This window comes from Ranitomeya imitator, chromosome 4 (assembly GCF_032444005.1).
Source record: "Ranitomeya imitator isolate aRanImi1 chromosome 4, aRanImi1.pri, whole genome shotgun sequence".
NCBI classification, from domain to species: domain Eukaryota; kingdom Metazoa; phylum Chordata; class Amphibia; order Anura; family Dendrobatidae; genus Ranitomeya; species Ranitomeya imitator.
The window spans coordinates 200694315-200714655 of record NC_091285.1 but is presented as its reverse complement, the minus strand read 5'-3'; the positions used below and the strand labels follow the sequence as shown (position 1 = coordinate 200714655).

The window sequence follows — 20341 nt, the reverse complement described above, 5'->3', positions numbered from 1 at the left end:
GAAACCCCCACAAGTGACACCATTTTGGAAAGTAGACCCCCTAAGGAACTAATCTAGATGTGTGGTGAGCACTTTGAACCTCCAAGTGCTTCACAGAAGTTTATAATGTAGAGCCGTAAAAAAAAAATTTATATTAATTTTCACAAAAAATGATCTTTTTGCCCCAAATTTTTTATTTTCCCAAGGGTAACAGGATAAATTGGACCCCAAAAGTTGTTGTCCAACTTGTCCTGAGAACGCTGATACCCCATATGTTGGGGGGAACCACTGTTTGGGTGCACGGCAGAGCTCGGAAGGGAAGGAGCGCCATTTGAAATGCAGACTTAGATGGATTGGTCTGCAGGCGTCATGTTGCATTTGCAGAGCCCCTGATGTACCTAAACAGTAGAAACCCCCCACAAGTGACCCCATATTGGAAACTAGACCCCCCAAGGAACTTATCTAGATGTGTTGTGAGAGCTTTGAACCAACAAGTGTTTCACTACAGTTTATAACGCAGAGCCGTGAAAATAGAAAATATTTTTTTTCCACGAAAATGATATTTTATCCCCTATGTCTTTATTTTCCCAAGGGTAACAGGACAAATTGGACCCCAAAAGTTGTTATCCAACTTGTCCTGAGAACGCTGATACCCCATATGTTGGGGGGAACCACTGTTTGGGCACACAGGAGAACTCGGAAGGGAAGGAGCCCTGTTTTACTTTTTCAAAGCAGACTTGGCTGGAATTGAGATCGGACGCCATGTCGCGTTTGGAGAGCCCCTGATGTGCCTAAACAGTGGAAACCCCCAATTATAACTGAAACCCTAACCCCAACCCTAACCCTAGCCCTAACCCTAACCCTAGCCCTAACCCTAGCCCTAACCCTAGCCCTAACCCCAGCCCTAACCCTAGCCCTAATGGGAAAATGGAAATAAATACATTTTTTTACATTTTATTATTTTTCCCTAACTAAGGGGGTGATGAAGGGGGGTTTGATTTACTTTTATAGCGTTTTTTTGGCGGATTTTTATGATTGGCAGCTGTCACACACTAAAAGACGCTTTTTATTGCAAAAAATAGTTTTTGCATCACCACATTTTGAGAGCTATAATTTATCCATATTTTGGCCCACAGAGTCATATGAGGTCTTGTTTTTTGCGGGATGAGTTGACGTTTTTATTAGTCACATTTTCGGGCAGATGACATTTTTTGATCGCTTTTTATTCTGATTTTTGGGAGGCGGAATGAACTAAAACCAGCAATTCCTGAATTTCTTTTAGGAGGGGCGTTTATACCGTTCCACGTGTGGTAAAATGGATAAAGCAGTTTTATTCTTCAGGTCAGTACGATTACAGCGATACCTCATTTATGTAATTTTTTTTATGTTTTGGCGCTTTTACACAATAAAAACTATTTTATATAAAAAAATAATTGTTTTTGCATCGCATTATTCTGAGAGCTATAACTTTTTTATTTTTCTGCTGATGATGCTGTATGGTGGCTTTTTTTTTTGCGGGACAAGATGACGTTTTCAGCGGTACCATGGTTATTTATATCCGTCATTTTGATCGCGTGTTATTCCACTTTTTGTTCGCCTGTATGATAATAAAGCAATGTTTTTTGCCTTGTTTTTTTTTTTTTTTTTTTTGCGGTGTTCACTGAAGGGGTTAACTAGAGGGATAGTTTTATAGAGCGGGTCGTTACGGATGCGGCGATACCAAATATGTGTACATTTATTGTTTTTTTTTAATTTACATAAATAAATGGATTTATTGGGAAATGTTTTTTTTTTTTTAATTTGGGGATTTTTTTTTTTTTTTTACACATTCTATTTTTTTTTTTTTAACTTTCTAACATTGTCCCAGGGTGGGACATCTCTGTATTAGATCAGATCGTTGATCTGACACTGTGCATAGCACACTGTCAGATCAACGATCTGACAGGCAGTTTAGCTGGCTTTCCAGCGCCTGCTCTCAGCAGGCGCCGGCTAGCCAGGTCATTTCATGACCCGGAAGGAGTCCGGCGGCCATCTTGGATCTGGGGACTCCTTCCGGGTCACCAGAGCAACGCGATCTCATTGCGTTGCTCTGGTGGGAGAGCGCAGGGAGCCCCCGTCCCTGCGCGATCCCCCTCTATGCCGCTGTCACTACTGACAGCGGCATCAGAGGGGTTAAATGCCCGCGATCGGTGATAGCGCCGATCGTGGGCATTGCTGCGGGGTGTCAGCTGTCATATACAGCTGACACCCGCACCCGATCACCGCGGCGCTCAGCGCGAGACCGCGGTGATCGGTGCGCGGTACTAGTACTGCTGCTGGCACAAATTCAGTGCCGGCAGCGCAGTACTAGTACGGCGCGTGGCGCGAAGGGGTTAAAATTCTGAATAATATGTACAACTGTAGTCACAGGTACATCAAGCTGCTTGGAGATGGGAGACAACTCTTTCCTTCACTTCCTCCGGTCCATGTTGCGTGTGATACACACCATGTCACCAAACAGCACAGTGAGTATCTGTAGCCCTATATACAGGCCCACTCACTCATTCCAAGATTGTAGATACCTGTGATTCTAGTTAGTGGACACACCTTGATTTAACAGGTCCCTTTTGTCACATTATTTTCAGGGGTACCATTATTTATGTCCGGGCCTATTTCATGAGTTTTATTTTTTTTTTAATTCTGTGGAAGCATGGTTGAAAAGCAATGTCTGTCTTTCATTTGTTCATTTTCATAGTTTTTTTTCTTTATTATTACTTTTGTTAGATTCAAATTATTTCTGTGACCATTGTGGGTTTTTCTGTCATTAAATGAGGGGTACCAAAAATTTTGACCACGTGTGTATATAGCACCATTAATTCCACAGGGCTTTACACACATTATCATCGCTGTCCCCATTGGGGCTCACAATCTAAATTTCTAATCAGTATGTCTTAGGAGTGTGGGAGGAAACCCACACAAACACGGGGAGAACATACGAACACCTTCCAGATGTTGTCATTGGTGGGATTTGAACCCAGGACCCCAGCGCTGCAAAGCTGAAATGCTAACCACTGAGCCAACAGGAATGAAAAGTGCTTGCAAGGTTTCCCTATAGGTTTGGCTCTATTCACCTCTCATTTCAGCCTATAGTATGTTGGAGGAATAAGTTGGGAAGCTCCCCTAAAATATACTCTCCACTGATTTTTGCAACATATTCCACCATACAGTGAAATATGTTAACCACAAGCTTTCATTGAAATATAAACTTATAAGGTAAGGTACACATGTTTTTTCTTTTATTATGCCCTGCATAAGAAAGCTACTATGTTTTCCTTTTACAGTGAAATAACCAGAGTATGCCAAATGAATATTGTGTGTGTGTGTGTGGGAGTGAACATCCAATTTACTAAGAGTGCCAGCACAATAAAGTAAATGGAGATCAAATTAGAATGCTTAAAGTGAATCTGTCAGCAGATCTTTGCTATTTAATCAGAGAGCAGCATAATGTAGGGGCAGACAGCCTGATTGCTGGAATGTGTCACTTGCCCACAGTTTGCTGTGGTTTCAGTACAATCAGAGTTTTATGGGCAAGAGATTATCACTGCATGATTAGTCTAATCTGTGTAACCCAGCCTCCACCACTGATTGGCAGCTTGCTGACTATACATCGTGTACACAGGAAGCTGCCAATCAGTGATATAGACTATACCCAGCTCAGCATTCTCACCAATACGAGCCTTATAAATAGTTGCTGGAAAACTCAACAGCATTTTACTTCCTATAAAAAGTGCTTTTCCAAGTAGACAGTCCTTTTAATTGGGCCACATAAGTTCAGGAGGTCATCAGTTAATAAATAAATATTAAAACATCAATATAAAAACTTACTGAAAAAGAAGCCCCTGTCTCCGCACACAAACTGAAGAGCATCTACTAACTCAGCACCGCAAAGTGTCTCTTGGCCTGCAGTGGCTGAGTGGGTTAAAGTGAGTAGACATATACCAAGATAGAAGAGATGAAGATAGGACATTGTGTGCATCTTGACCTGGAAAATAATAATAAAAAAAATTACATAACATTAGTGATATTTATTATAATTCAGAATAGTGTATAGTATGATTGTAAAGCATTTATCCCTTGAATGACAACAAAATGAAACCAATAGAATTTGGGTCTATATATCTGCCAGTTGTGCACTACAGCTAACAGAAATGGTAATCTCAACTTAAAGCTGTGTATGTTTATACAATAAAGCTTTAACTTGCATTTCTCAATTGCACAGCAAACTGTGCTCGCAAACGATTATTTCTGGTAGTATTCCCAAGCCCCTGCAGTAATTTACGTGACACAAACATGTCTGTTTGTAATGTAGCACGGCTTGGGGGCTCGTAAATCATGAGCATCCGATATTGACCATCAGTTTTGTCCTTTGTACACAAGGATTTCATCAGAATCTCTGAATCTTTTGATGATGTCATGTGCTGTAGATGGTGGGATATTCAAGATCTTTGTAATTTTACCATGAGGAACAATCTTAAATGCAGATGCTTACAGTTTGGCGAATGTCTGACCATCTTTGCTTCTGAGTGACTCTGCCTCTCTAACATGCTCTTTTCACCCCTTTACCCCCAAGGGTGGTTTGCACGTTAATGACCGGGCCAATTTTTACAATTCTGACCACTGTCCATTTATGAGGTTATAACTCTGGAACGCTTCAACGGATCCCAGTGATTCTGACATTGTTTTCTCGTGACATATTGTACTTCATGACAATGGTAAAAATTCTTTGATAGTACCTGCGTTTATTTGTGAAAAAAACGGAAATTTGGCGAAAATTATGAAAATTTCGCAATTTTCCAAATTTGAATTTTTATGCAATTAAATCACAGAGATATGTCACACAAAATACTTAATAAGTAACATTTCCCACATGTCTACTTTACATCAGCACAATTTTGGAAGCAAAATTTTTTTTTGTTAGGGCGTTATAAGGGTTAAAAGTTGACCAGCAATTTCTCATTTCTACAACATCATTTTTTTTTAGGGACCACATCTCATTTGAAGTCATTTTGAGGGGTCTATATGATAGAAAATACCCAAGTGTGACACCATTCTAAAAACTACACCCCTCAAGGTGCTCAAAACCATATTCAAGAAGTTTATTAACCCTTCTGGTGCTTCACAGGAATTTTTTGAATGTTTAAATAAAAATGAACATTTAACTTTTTTTCACAAAAAATTTAATTCAGCTCCAATTTGTTTTATTTTACCAAGGGTAACAGGAGAAAATGGACCCCAAACTTTGTTGTACAATTTGTCCTGAGTACGCCAATACCCCACATGTGGGGGTAAACCACTGTTTGGGCGCATGGCAGAGCTCGGAAGCGAAGGAGCGCCATATGACTTTTCAATGCAAAATTGACTGGAATTGAGATGGGACGCCATGTTTCGTTTGGAGAGCCCCTGATGTGCCTAAACATTGAAACCCCCCACAAGTGACATCATTTTGGAAAGTAGACCCCCTAAGGAACTTATCTAGAGGTGTGGTGAGCACTTTGACCCACCAAGTGCTTCACAGAAGTTTATAATGTAGAACCGTAAAAATAAAAAATCATATTTTTTCACAAAAATTATCTTTTCGCCCCCAATTTTTTATTTTCCCAAGGGTAAGAGAAGAAATTGGACCCCAAAAATTGTTGTACAATTTGTCCTGAGTACGCTGATAGCCCATATGTGGCGATAAACCACTGTTTGGGCGGATGGGAGAGCTCGGAAGGGAAGGAGTGCCGTTTGATTTTTCAATGCAAAATTGACAGGAATTGAGATGGGACGCCATGTTGCGTTTGAAGAGCCACTGATGTGCCTAAACATTGAAACCCCCCACAAGTGACACCATTTTGGAAAGTAGACCCCCTAAGGAACTTATCTAGAGGTGTGGTGAGCACTTTGACCCACCAAGTGATTCACAGAAGTTTATAATGCAGAGCCGTAAAAATAAAACAAAATTTTTTTCCCACAAAAATTATTTTTTAGCCCCCAGTTTTGTATTTTCCCGAGGGTAACAGGAGAAATTTGACCCCAAAATTTGTTGCCCAATTTGTCCTGAGTGCGATGATACACCATATGTGGGGGGAACCACTGTTTGGGCACATGGGAGGGCTCGGAAGGGAAGGAGTGCCATTTGAATGCAGACTTAGATGGAATGGTCTGCAGGTGTCACATTGCGTTTGCAGAGCCCCTAATGTACCTAAACAGTAGAAACCCCCCACAAGTGACACCATTTTGGAAAGTAGACCCCCTTAGGAACTTATCTAGATGTGTGCTGAGCGCTTTGACCCACCAAGGGCTTCACAGAAGTTTATAATGGAGAGCCGTAAAAATAAAACAAAATTTTTTTCCCACAAAAATTATTTTTTAGCCCCCAGTTTTGTATTTTCCCGAGGGTAACATGAGAAATTGGACCCCCACAATTTGTTGTCCAATTTGTCCTGAGTGCGCTGATACCCCATATGTGGGGGGGGACCACTGTTTAGGCGCATAGGAGGGCTCGGAAGGGAAGGAGCTCCATTTGGAATGAGGACTTAAATGGAATGGTCTGCAGGTGTCACATTGCATTTGCAGAGCCCCTAATGTACCTAAACAGTAGAAACCTCCCACAAGTGACACCATTTTGGAAACTAGACCCCCTAAGGAACTCATCTAGATATGTTGTGATAGCTTTGAACCCCCAAGTGTTTCACTACAGTTTGTAACGCAGAGCCGTGAAAATTAAAAAAAAAATCTTTCCCCCCAAAATTATTTTTTAGCCCCAGTTTTGTATTTTCCCGAGGGTAAGAGGAGAAATTCGACCCCAAAAGTTGTTGTCCAATTTGTCCTGAGTACGCTGATACCCCATATGTTGGGGGGAACCACCGTTTGGGCACATGGCAGAGCTCGGAAGGGAAGGAGCGCCATTTGGAATGCAGACTTAGATGGAATGGTCTGCAGGCATCACAATGCGTTTGCAGAACCCCTAATGTACCTAAACAGTAGAAACCCCCCACAAGTGACCCCATATTGGAAACTAGACCCCCAGGGAACTAATCTAGATGTGTTGTGAGAACTTTGAACCCCCAAGTGTTTCACTACAGTTTATAACGCAGAGCTGTGAAAATAAAAAATCTTTTTTTTCCCACAACAATAGTTTTTTAGCCCCCAGTTTTGTATTTTCCCAAGGGTAACAGGAGAAATTGTTGTCCTATTTGTCCTGAGTACGCTGATACCCCATATGTTGGGGTAAACCCCTGTTTGGGCACACGGGAGAGCTCGGAAGGGAAGAAGCACTGTTTTACTTTTTCAACGCAGAATTGGCTGGAATTGAGATCGGACGCCATGTCGCGTTTGGAGAGCCCCTGATGTGCCTAAACAGTGGAAACCCCACAATTATAACTGAAACCCTAATCCAAACACACCCCTAAACGTACAAAGAAAGAATATAAGCAACCTAGGGAAAAATAATCAATTGTGTAACATATAATCCCTTAAAACATCAATTTATTTATATATATATATATATATATATATATATATATATATATATATATATATATTAAAAAAAACAATTCCCAGTGGAGAACAATCATAAATAAACAACAGGATCCAGATGTGCACCTAACCTGTCAAATAGCCCTGCACTTAGCTACCATCCCTACCTACCAGTGGAGGTTGGCACCCTAATAGATCGATTTGGCGCCCCCACTCAACGCCGGCTGACCCAGACTCACCCTGATAAATATCTAGCGAGCTACAGGTGGGAAAACAATAAGCTATTGAAAGAAATGAAGGAAGGGCTGGAGAGATAAACTAAGGTGCACAAAAAAATAAACAAATAATAAATAACCCCAGTGTTGGTATAGCATACAGTAACAAAGCTACTTATGTGTGCTGCATACAAGCCATGGTACCATCACATAAGAGCTATACTCATAGTGTGCCGGCTAAGAAAAAAAACTGAAATAAACAAATATAGCCAGCACTCAAGAGGTTACAGACTACAACAAAAATAATACTGATAACTGGGGTAGGTAAAATATCCTCAGAATAGCCTGATATGGTGTATGTCAGCAGACTGTTAATAACAGACCCTTTTTACACAGCCTGAGATAGTATGTGCCAATAGTATCATGGTAGATGATAGATGGTGTGACATAGCAATCATATGTAGCTGACATGAAAAACAATAATATTGTCACACAGCACAATAGAAAAAATCTATTCCATGTCTAAGCACCAGACTGAAGACAGATCAATATATCAGCAATGCACAGCCTCAGCATATTGGTGTACATGATATACAGGACAGCTAGAGAAGGACATAGGCCAAATCAACTTAGCTGCCAGGTAATCGCCCCGACGCGTTTCCCCGCAAGACGGTTCCTCAGGAGGCAGAGATATCAGGAGGCATATGTAATGGATGCAGGCGCCATGATGCTTGGGCAGGCCTGAGTAAATCCCACAGGGGGAGGGATTTTATAGTAAAAGATGAGATCCACCGGCCAGTAATGACTCGCCAGTGGAGACCCACCCCCAATTGACAAAACAACACCGGGTACAGATAATCCGATCCATAAATTGGATCGATAATTTAAGAATTGTCCATAAGAGCATGTGGTTCCCTCACCCACGGCTAACCGGATCATAATGTAAGTAAACAGTACATACCATGTCTAATCTATATGGCATCCTCCATATCGGCGTGAGGATACACGTGGCGCGATGGGGGCCGCCATAGTAAGGACTCACCGTGCGAAGCCCGCATGCGCAGACCGCGCGCATAAGGAAGCGCCGGCACCAAAGTGGAACGCACGCTTGGAGCGCACAACGGCGGAAGTGCGCATCCATCAGATGAATGAGTGGAGTCGCACCTGCGCAGTGACATAGCCAGAGGGCGCCTGCGCAATGAAATGAGACAGGCAAGGCAGCACAATGCGCACGCGTATGGGACCCAAAGTGCCTGCAACCTGAATAAATATATACATAAATTGGGGTATAACAAAAAAGGCCACCATATAATGGCAGCAAATATTTGATATAAACAGTCACGGGTAACATATGCGCCTCCTGCCAATTTAGAAAGAAGGCACGGTAGATTGCTAAAAGGCCAAAAGAGCCCCAGAAGTAAAAATCTAATATATAAACAGCCGCCAAAACACATAGAGTAACCATATAATCACATGCAGCGGCACGGTTAGCATTCTATCCAGCATCATATGTTAAACACACCTAAAGATAAACGGAGGACCGTATTGTTGCAGTAATAGGGTTAAATATAGATGTCCATATAGAACTAGTATGAAAGAAACATAGAAAAAATACATAAATAGATAAAGGGAGTTGAACAATAATAAAGATATAGTATAGGGTCAAAATTGACTACTGCATCAAAAACAGTATGCAGTGTATATGGCGGTTCCGACTACGGTTCCCAATATCTTCATTTGCTAAAAACACAGTGCAAGAAAAGGACTAGACAGAATAACAGAGATGCATACTTTATAGGAAACAGGTAAACGTAAGGGATTCGTTTAGGCCTCTCGGGGAGACTGACTGCATGCGAAAAATCCACTCCGCTTCCCGTTTTAGGAGGGCCTTGTCAAAATCTCCACCTCTAATCCTAGGTTGTAGGAGTTCTATCATACAAAAGGTAATCCCATCCAGGTTCCCTCCATGTACTAGGTTGACATGGCGAGCAACAGGAGTGTCCCTCCTATGCCTGATGTCCCCCAGATGTTCTCCAAATCTAGTTCTAAGTTCCCTAGTAGTCTTTCCAATATAATCTAGGGGGCAGGGGCAAGTGATCTTATATACAACTCCAGTGGACTTACAATTGCCAAAGTCCCTAATATCAAAAGTTCTACCAGTAGCAGCACTGGTAAACTGTTTTGTTTGCTTGGCATATTGGCATTTGGAGCAATTACCACACCTAAAGAAACCCAGAGGTTTTCTCTCTAGCCATGTTCCTGTGCCCTGTGGTTTTTGATAGAGGCTATGCACTAGCCTATCCCCAATTGACCTCCCTCTCCTGTAAGTGATACTGGGTGTAGATGGAACAACATCCTTCAGGTATGGATCCGCTCGAAGTATCCCCCAGTGTCTTCTCATGATTTGAAATATTCTTTCAGATTGACTATCAAATGTCCCTATGAGTCTAACGGGGTCAGGAGATATTCTAGAAGTCTCCCTCGTTCTCAACAGCAAGGATCTATCCCTCCCAAGTGCCTCATTATAGGACCTGGCCAAAATGTCCGTGGGGTACCCCCTCTCTCTAAACCTCTGATGTAATTCACTGGCTTGATGTTTAAACGTATCTATATCAGAGCAGTTCCTTCTAATACGAAGAAACTGCCCCCTAGGTATACCACGTTTAAGAGGGGTAGGATGATGGCTCTGCCACTGCAACAGGCTGTTTGTTGCAGTGGGTTTACGGTACGTACATGTACTGATCCCCCCCTTTTCATTTTTGGTGATTTTCAGGTCTAGAAAAGCGATACTCTGTTCCTGAATGTCGGACGTGAACCTCATCCCTATATTGTTGATGTTAATCTCTTCTATAAATTTGTCAAACTCCGCCCCTGGGCCAGACCACAACACTAGAATATCGTCAATGTATCTGGCCCAGAGGCAGATATATGGCTGCCACCACTTCTCTTCCTCAGGAAAAATATGGGTTTCCTCCCACCAGCCCAGGAACAGATTGGCATAAGTGGGGGCACAGGGGCTCCCCATTGCCGTGCCCCTGAGCTGGTGGAAGTACTTCCCATTGAAGATAAAATAATTATGGGAGAGTGTGAAAAGAAGAAGCTGCTTAACAAATAAATTGTGTTCCCCACATTCGACAGCCCTTGTTTTAAGAAAGTGCTCTATAGCTCTCATACCAACATCGTGGGGGATGCTGCTGTAGAGTGCCTCTACATCAATGGAGGCCAATTTCACACAAGGCTCCACAACAACATCCTCCAACATACCCAAGAGATGGAGAGTATCCCTCACGTACGAGGGCAAAGAGAGCACAAAGGGTCTGAGGATCCGGTCTACATATATTCCAACATTTTGAGACATCGAATCAATCCCTGCCACAATAGGGCGGCCTCTAAGTGGGTCCAGACCCTTATGCACTTTTGGGAGGGCATAGAATGTAGGCACAGTGGGACAGGCTGGAACAAGGAAGGTGTACTCACTCTGTGATACAAGTTTCTTTTCTACCGCTGGATTAAGTATACACATAAGATCATCAGTATACACCCGAGTAGGATTCCCTGGTAGTATTTCATACGTTTGACGATCATTGAGAAGTAGGGCACACATTCCCAAATATTTTTTATGATCCATGATGACGAGATTCCCACCCTTGTCAGATGATTTGAAAATTAGATTGGTGTTCCTTTCCAATCTTTTCAAAGCCTCTGACTCACTTGATGTCATATTGTGGTTTCTCTCACCATCATTGTTGGAGATTTTACACAGATCGGCTTCAACTAATTTGACAAAGATGTCAACACTCGTCACGTCGCTTGTTGGCGGCATTTTTTTGCTTCTGTTCTTTAGAGAGGTAAATGGTCCCTCACCTCTATCTCTCTCATTCTCTTGTAAGAGGCCAAACAGAGCATGATACCCCTCCATGTCCTCCTCAGTGAGACCCAGCTCCCTACATCTCTCTCCATCATATTTCTTAAAAAAGAGTTTCCATTTAAGGTTACGTGCAAACAAATTCACGTCCTTGACCCAATTAAAGCAGTTAAAGGCATTAGTAGGGACAAAGTTAAGTCCCTTCTGTAGGACAGCATATTCTTCTCCAGAAAAGAAAAAGGGAGTAAGATTAATAATCTGCCCTTGTACTATTGGGGCCTTCTCCTCAAGTCGTAGTTCATGTCTGGTCTGCAATCTAAAAAAGACGACGAGGATGAAGTAGGTAAGGAAGAGGATATCTGTGGTATGGGCCCAAAGGAAGTACCAAAGGGACCCCTTGCCCCTCTTCCCTTCCCTCCTCTCCCTTTTTGTCTGTGCTGATTTCTGGTCGGATGCCATCTATTACTCGGTGTATTGTTCCGATGTATTATGGAGCCTTGTTCTTGTCGCTCCGTGTCCGATGTGTCAATGTCTGATGAAGAGATATCCGTAGTGATCTGAGATTGGTAATCGTAGGCTTTGTTATCCTTAAACTCACCCAGATCCCTAATAAACTGTGAATGTTTCCTTTCTTTCAGCCTATTTTGGAATTTCTCTATAGATGTCTGTAGAAAGTTTTCCCTCCTAGTAAACTCGGGATCAGATTTTTGTTTCTGTGCTTGTTCAATTAGTGTAACTTGTATCACAGAGTGAGTACACCTTCCTTGTTCCAGCCTGTCCCACTGTGCCTACATTCTATGCCCTCCCAAAAGTGCATAAGGGTCTGGACCCACTTAGAGGCCGCCCTGTTGTGGCAGGGATTGATTCGATGTCTCAAAATGTTGGAATATATGTAGACCGGATCCTCAGACCCTTTGTGCTCTCTTTGCCCTCGTACGTGAGGGATACTCTCCATCTCTTGGGTATGTTGGAGGATGTTGTTGTGGAGCCTTGTGTGAAATTGGCCTCCATTGATGTAGAGGCACTCTACAGCAGCATCCCCCACGATGTTGGTATGAGAGCTATAGAGCACTTTCTTAAAACAAGGGCTGTCGAATGTGGGGAACACAATTTATTTGTTAAGCAGCTTCTTCTTTTCACACTCTCCCATAATTATTTTATCTTCAATGGGAAGTACTTCCACCAGCTCAGGGGCACGGCAATGGGGAGCCCCTGTGCCCCCACTTATGCCAATCTGTTCCTGGGCTGGTGGGAGGAAACCCATATTTTTCCTGAGGAAGAGAAGTGGTGGCAGCCATATATCTGCCTCTGGGCCAGATACATTGACGATATTCTAGTGTTGTGGTCTGGCCCAGGGGCGGAGTTTGACAAATTTATAGAAGAGATTAACATCAACAATATAGGGATGAGGTTCACGTCCGACATTCAGGAACAGAGTATCGCTTTTCTAGACCTGAAAATCACCAAAAATGAAAAGGGGGGGATCAGTACATGTACGTACCGTAAACCCACTGCAGCAAACAGCCTGTTGCAGTGGCAGAGCCATCATCCTACCCCTCTTAAACGTGGTATACCTATGGGGCAATTTCTTCGTATTAGAAGGAACTGCTCTGATATAGATACGTTTAAACATCAAGCCAGTGAATTACATCAGAGGTTTAGAGAGAGGGGGTACCCCACGGACATTTTGGCCAGGTCCTATAATGAGGCACTTGGGAGGGATAGATCCTTGCTGTTGAGAACGAGGGAGACTTCTAGAATATCTCCTGACCCCGTTAGACTCATAGGGACATTTGATAGTCAATCTGAAAGAATATTTCAAATCATGAGAAGACACTGGGGGATACTTCGAGCGGATCCATACCTGAAGGATGTTGTTCCATCTACACCCAGTATCACTTACAGGAGAGGGAGGTCAATTGGGGATAGGCTAGTGCATAGCCTCTATCAAAAACCACAGGGCACAGGAACATGGCTAGAGAGAAAACCTCTGGGTTTCTTTAGGTGTGGTAATTGCTCCAAATGCCAATATGCCAAGCAAACAAAACAGTTTACCAGTGCTGCTACTGGTAGAACTTTTGATATTAGGGACTTTGGCAATTGTAAGTCCACTGGAGTTGTATATAAGATCACTTGCCCCTGCCCCCTAGATTATATTGGAAAGACTACTAGGGAACTTAGAACTAGATTTTGAGAACATCTGGGGGACATCAGGCATAGGAGGGACACTCCAGTTGCTCGCCATGTCAACCTAGTACATGGAGGGAACCTGGATGGGATTACCTTTTGTATGATAGAACTCCTACAACCTAGGATTAGAGGTGGAGATTTTGACAAGGCCCTCCTAAAACGGGAAGCGGAGTGGATTTTTCGCATGCAGTCAGTCTCCCCGAGAGGCCTAAACGAATCCCTTACGTTTACCTGTTTCCTATAAAGTATGCATCTCTGTTATTCTGTCTAGTCCTTTTCTTGCACTGTGTTTTTAGCAAATGAAGATATTGGGAACCGTAGTCGGAACCGCCATATACACTGCATACTGTTTTTGATGCAGTAGTCAATTTTGACCCTATACTATATCTTTATTATTGTTCAACTCCCTTTATCTATTTATGTATTTTTTCTATGTTTCTTTCATACTAGTTCTATATGGACATCTATATTTAACCCTATTACTGCAACAATACGGTCCTCCGTTTATCTTTAGGTGTGTTTAACATATGATGCTGGATAGAATGCTAACCGTGCCGCTGCATGTGATTATATGGTTACTCTATGTGTTTTGGCGGCTGTTTATATATTAGATTTTTACTTCTGGGGCTCTTTTGGCCTTTTAGCAATCTACCGTGCCTTCTTTCTAAATTGGCAGGAGGCGCATATGTTACCCGTGACTGTTTATATCAAATATTTGCTGCCATTATATGGTGGCCTTTTTTGTTATACCCCAATTTATGTATATATTTATTCAGGTTGCAGGCACTTTGGGTCCCATACGCGTGCGCATTGTGCTGCCTTGCCTGTCTCATTTCATTGCGCAGGCGCCCTCTGGCTATGTCACTGCGCAGGTGCGACTCCACTCATTCATCTGATGGATGCGCACTTCCGCCGTTGTGCGCTCCAAGCGTGCGTTCCACTTTGGTGCCGGCGCTTCCTTATGCGCGCGGTCTGCGCATGCGGGCTTCGCACGGTGAGTCCTTACTATGGCGGCCCCCATCGCGCCACGTGTATCCTCACGCCGATATGGAGGATGCCATATAGATTAGACATGGTATGTACTGTTTACTTACATTATGATCCGGTTAGCCGTGGGTGAGGGAACCACATGCTCTTATGGACAATTCTTAAATTATCGATCCAATTTATGGATCGGATTATCTGTACCCGGTGTTGTTTTGTCAATTGGGGGTGGGTCTCCACTGGCGAGTCATTACTGGCCGGTGGATCTCATCTTTTACTATAAAATCCCTCCCCCTGTGGGATTTACTCAGGCCTGCCCAAGCATCATGGCGCCTGCATCCATTACGTATGCCTCCTGATATCTCTGCCTCCTGAGGAACCGTCTTGCGGGGAAACGCGTCGGGGCGATTACCTGGCAGCTAAGTTGATTTGGCCTATGTCCTTCTCTAGCTGTCCTGTATATCATGTACACCAATATGCTGAGGCTGTGCATTGCTGATATATTGATCTGTCTTCAGTCTGGTGCTTAGACATGGAATAGATTTTTTCTATTGTGCTGTGTGACAATATTATTGTTTTTCATGTCAGCTACATATGATTGCTATGTCACACCATCTATCATCTACCATGATACTATTGGCACATACTATCTCAGGCTGTGTAAAAAGGGTCTGTTATTAACAGTCTGCTGACATACACCATATCAGGCTATTCTGAGAATATTTTACCTACCCCAGTTATCAGTATTATTTTTGTTGTAGTCTGTAACCTCTTGAGTGCTGGCTATATTTGTTTATTTCAGTTTTTTTTCTTAGCCGGCACACTATGAGTATAGCTCTTATGTGATGGTACCATGGCTTGTATGCAGCACACATAAGTAGCTTTGTTACTGTATGCTATACCAATACTGGGGTTATTTATTATTTGTTTATTTTTTTGTGCACCTTAGTTTATCTCTCCAGCCCTTCCTTCATTTCTTTCAATAGCTTATTGTTTTCCCACCTGTAGCTCGCTAGATATTTATCAGGGTGAGTCTGGGTCAGCCGGCGTTGAGTGGGGGCGCCAAATCGATCTATTAGGGTGCCAACCTCCACTGGTAGGTAGGGATAGTAGCTAAGTGCAGGGCTATTTGACAGGTTAGGTGCACATCTGGATCCTGTTGTTTATTTGTGATTGTTCTCCACTGGGAATTGTTTTTTTTAATATATATATAAATAAATTGATGTTTTAAGGGATTATATGTTACACAAACACACCCCTAACCCTAATCCCAACAGTAACCCTGACCACACCTCTAACCCTGACACACCCCTAACCCTAATCCCAACCCTATTCCCAACTGTAAATGTAATCTAAACCCTAACTGTAACTTTAGCCCCAACCCGAACCCTAACTTTAGCCCCAACCCAAACTGTAGCCCTAACCCTAGCCCTAACCCTAGCCCTAACCCCAACCCTAGCCCTAACCCTAGCCCTAGCCCTAGCCCTAACCCTAACCCTAGCCCTAACCCTAGCCCTAACCCTAGCCCTAACCCTAGCCCTAGCCCTAACCCTAGCCCTAACCCTAGCCCTAACCCTAACCCTAGCCCTAACCCTAACCCTAGCCCTAACCCTAGCCCTAACCCTTGCCCTAACCCTTATGGGAAAATGGAAATAAATACATTTTTTAATTTTTCCCTAACTAAGGGGGTGATGAAGGGGGGTTGATTTACTTTTATAGCGGGCTATTTAGCGGATTTTTATGATTGGCAGCCGTCACACACTGAAAGACGCTTTTTATTGCAAAAAATATTTTTTGCGTTGCCACATTTTGAGAGCTATAATTTTTCCATATTTTGGTCCACAGAGTCATGTGAGGTCTTGTTTTTTGCGGGACGAGTTGATGTTTTTACTGGTAACATTTTCGGGCACGTGACATTTTTTGATCGCTTTTTATTCCGATTTTTGTGAGGCAGAATGACCAAAAACCAGCTATTCATGAATTTCTTTTGGGGGAGGCGTTTATACCGTTCCGCGTTTGGTAAAATTGATAAAGCAGTTTTATTCTTCGGGCCAGTACAATTACAGCGACACCTCATTTATATCATTTTTTTATGTTTTGGCGCTTTTATATGATAAAAACTATTTTATAGAAAAAATAATTATTTTTGCATCGCTTTACTCTCAGGACTATAACTTTTTTATTTTTTTGCTGATGATGCTGTATTGTGGCTCGTTTTTTGCGGGACAAGATGACGTTTTCAGCGATACCATGGTTATTTATATCTGTCTTTTTGATCGCGTGTTATTCCACTTTTTGTTCGGCGGTATGATAATAAAGCGTTGTTTTTTGCCTCGTTTTTTTTTTTCTCTTACGGTGTTTACTGAACGGGTTAACTAGTGGGCCAGTTTTATAGGTCGGGCCGTTACGGATGCGGCGATACTAAATATGTGTACTTTTATTGTTTTTGTTTTTTTATTTAGATAAAGAAATGTATTTATGGGAATAATATTTTTTTTTTTTTCATTATTTTGGAATATTTTTTTTTATTTTTTTTTACACATTTGAAAAAATTTTTTTTTACTTTTTTACTTTGTCCCAGGGGGGGACATCACAGATCGGTGATCTGACAGTTTGCACAGCACTCTGTCAGATCACCGATCTGAGAGCAGTGCAGGCTGTTTCACAGTGCCTGCTCTGAGCAGGCTCTGTGAAGCCACCTCCCTCCCTGCAGGACCCGGATCCGCGGCCATCTTGGATCCGGGGCTCGAGCAGGCAGGGAGGGAGGTAAGACCCTCGCAGCAACGCGATCACATCGCGTTGCTGCGGGGGGCTCAGGGAAGCCCGCAGGGAGCCCCCTCCCTGCGCGATGCTTCCCTGCACCACCGGCACATCGCGATCATCTTTGATCGCGGTGTGCCAGGGGTTAATGTGCCGGGGGCGGTCCGTGACCGCTCCTGGCACATAGTGCCGGATGTCAGCTGCGATAGGCAGCTGACACCCGGCCGCAATCGGCGGCGCTCCCCCCGTGAGCGCCGCCGATCGCGCTGGACGTACTATCCCGTCCATGGTCATGGGGGCCCACCCCACCTCGACGGGATAGTACGTCCCATGTCAGAAAGGGGTTAATACACAACCATGTGATTTAGGTAAAAATTGATTAGCTGTTTTACATTAGTACCACTAACTTTTTCAGCCGTTTGTTAACCCTGTCCCAGCTTTTTAAAGATGTGTTGCTGACATTAATTTTTAAATTAGTTAACTTTTTCAAATTAAATTGGAAAATGATTGACTTTGAACTTGTGATCTGTGCTCTATGCTCTGTTGTGAATAAAATATGGCTATAAGAGATTTTTCAATCATCGCATTTCTGGGTTTTTCTACATTTCATACAGTGCCCTATCTTTTTTGAAATTGGAATGGTGTAAGCTAACCCTTTGAACAGTCTTACAAGTCAACACTAATCATAACCTACTGTGTAGGTCATATACATGGTATATATTAATTATAGACATAATGTTATTGCTGTGGTCCAGGCACTGAGACAATAACAGAACCCTGAGAGTGGAGGTCCCAAATTCCCCTGTGTGAATGGAAGAATATCATGCATGCATGACCATAGCTCAAGTAACTTATGGAATAGTTGTCCATGTTAGTTATATAGTATTGAATGGAGTGGTGATCACATATGTGCACTACTATGCCATTCACACAGAGAACTCCAGGATTCTCTTTCTCAGAATTAATAGGGATACCGCATGCTAAATTCCTGAGATCATACAGGTATCATACCATGAATAGTGAATAAATGTATGTAGTGGAAAAACTCTTCAATGAAATTGCATATCATGAGTAGCAGTGGAAGATTGGGGTAGACAATGAGGACCTCCTCAATAGTTGTAACATGCTGAAACATCTAGCAATTCATCCATGCTATATAAATAAAATTAAAATGACAATACTATGCTGATAGAGACCAAAACATATATTTGTAACATCAAAATTATTTTTGTGAAAATGCATATTTACTACTAGATGGTGGCCCGATTCTAACGTATCGGGTTTTCTAGAATATGTATATAAGTATATAGCAGCCATATAGTATATAGCACAGGCCACGTAGTATATAGGAGTACTACGTGGCCTGTGGTATATACCATGTGGCTGCTATATACAGTACAGACCAGAAGTTTGGGCACACCTTCTCATTTAAAGATTTTTCAGCATTTTCATGACTTTAAAAACTGTAAATTCACACTAAAGGCATCAAAACTATGAATTAACACATGTGGAATTATATACTTAACAAAAAAATGTGAAACAACTGAAAATATGTCTTATATTCTAGGTTCTTCAAAGTAGCCACCTTTTGCTTTGATGACTGCTTTGCACACTCTTGGCATTCTCTTGATGAGCTTCAAGAGGTAGTCACGGGAAATGGTCTTCCAACAATCTTGAAGGAGTTCCCAGAGATGATTAGCACTTGTTGGCCTTTTTGCCTTCACTCTGCGGTTCAGCTCACCCCAAACATTCTCGATTGGGTTCAGGTCTTGTGACTGTGGAGGCCAGGTTATCTGGCATAGCACCCCATCACTATCCTTCTTGGTCAAATAGCCCTTACACAGCCTGGAGGTGTGTTTGTGGTGATTGTCCTGTTGAAAAATAAATGATGGTCAAACTAAACGCAAACCGGATGAAATAGCATGTCGCTGCAAGATGCTGTGATAGCCATGCTGGTTCAGTATGCCTTCAATTTTGAATAAATCCCCAACAGTGTCACCAGCAAAGCACCCCCACACCATCACACCTTCTCCTCCACGCTTCACGGTGGGAACCAGGCATGTAGAGTCCATCTGTTCACCTTTTCTGTGTTCACCAAAGACAGGGTGGTCGGAACAAAAGATCTCAAATTTGAACTCATCAGACCAAAGCACAGATTCCCACTGCTCTAATGTTCATTCCTTGTGTTCTTTAGCCCAAACAAGTCTCTTCTGCTTGTTGCCTGTCCTTAGCAGTGGTTTCCTAGCAGCTATTTTACCATGAAGGCCTGCTGCACAAAGTCTCCTCTTAACAGTTGTTGTAGAGATGTGTCTGCTGCTAGAACTCTGTGTGGCATTGACCTGGTCTCTATTCTGAGCTGCTGCAATTTCTGAGGCTGGTGACTCAGATAAACTTATCCTTAGAAGCAGAGGTGACTCTTGGTCTTCCTTTCCTGGGGCGGTCCTCATGTGAGCCAGTTTCTTTTTATCGCTTGATGTTTTTTGCAAGTGCACTTGGGGACACTTTCAAAGTTTTCCCAATTTTCAGACTGACTGACCTTCATTTCTTAGAGTAATGATGGCCACTCATTTTTCTTTACTTAGCTGCTATTTTTCTTGCCATAATTCAAATTCTAACAGTCTATTCAGTAGGACTATCAGCTGTGTATCCACCAGACTTCTGCTCAACACAACTGATGGTCCCAACCCCATTTATAAGGCAAGAAATCACACTTATTAAGCCTGACATGGCACACCTGTGAAGTGAAAACCATTTCCAGTGACTACCTCTTGAAGCTCATCAAGAGAATGCCAAGAGGGTGCAAAGCAGTCATCAAAACAAAAGGTGGCTACTTTGAAGAACCTAGAAT

At 42.6% G+C, this 20341-nt stretch overlaps 1 protein-coding gene across 2 annotated transcripts in view; it reads right to left on the bottom strand.

The window, feature by feature from the left end:
- The window catches only part of IGF1 (insulin like growth factor 1), a 195728-nt gene that overhangs the window by 163397 nt on the left and 11990 nt on the right, over positions 1-20341 (bottom strand). For both annotated transcript variants that reach the window (XM_069764266.1, XM_069764265.1), the window contains one exon: positions 3844-4000. In XM_069764266.1, the coding sequence (XP_069620367.1) occupies positions 3844-3994 (151 nt within the window). In that variant the 5' untranslated portion in view covers positions 3995-4000. The remainder of the gene's footprint in view (positions 1-3843; positions 4001-20341) is intronic.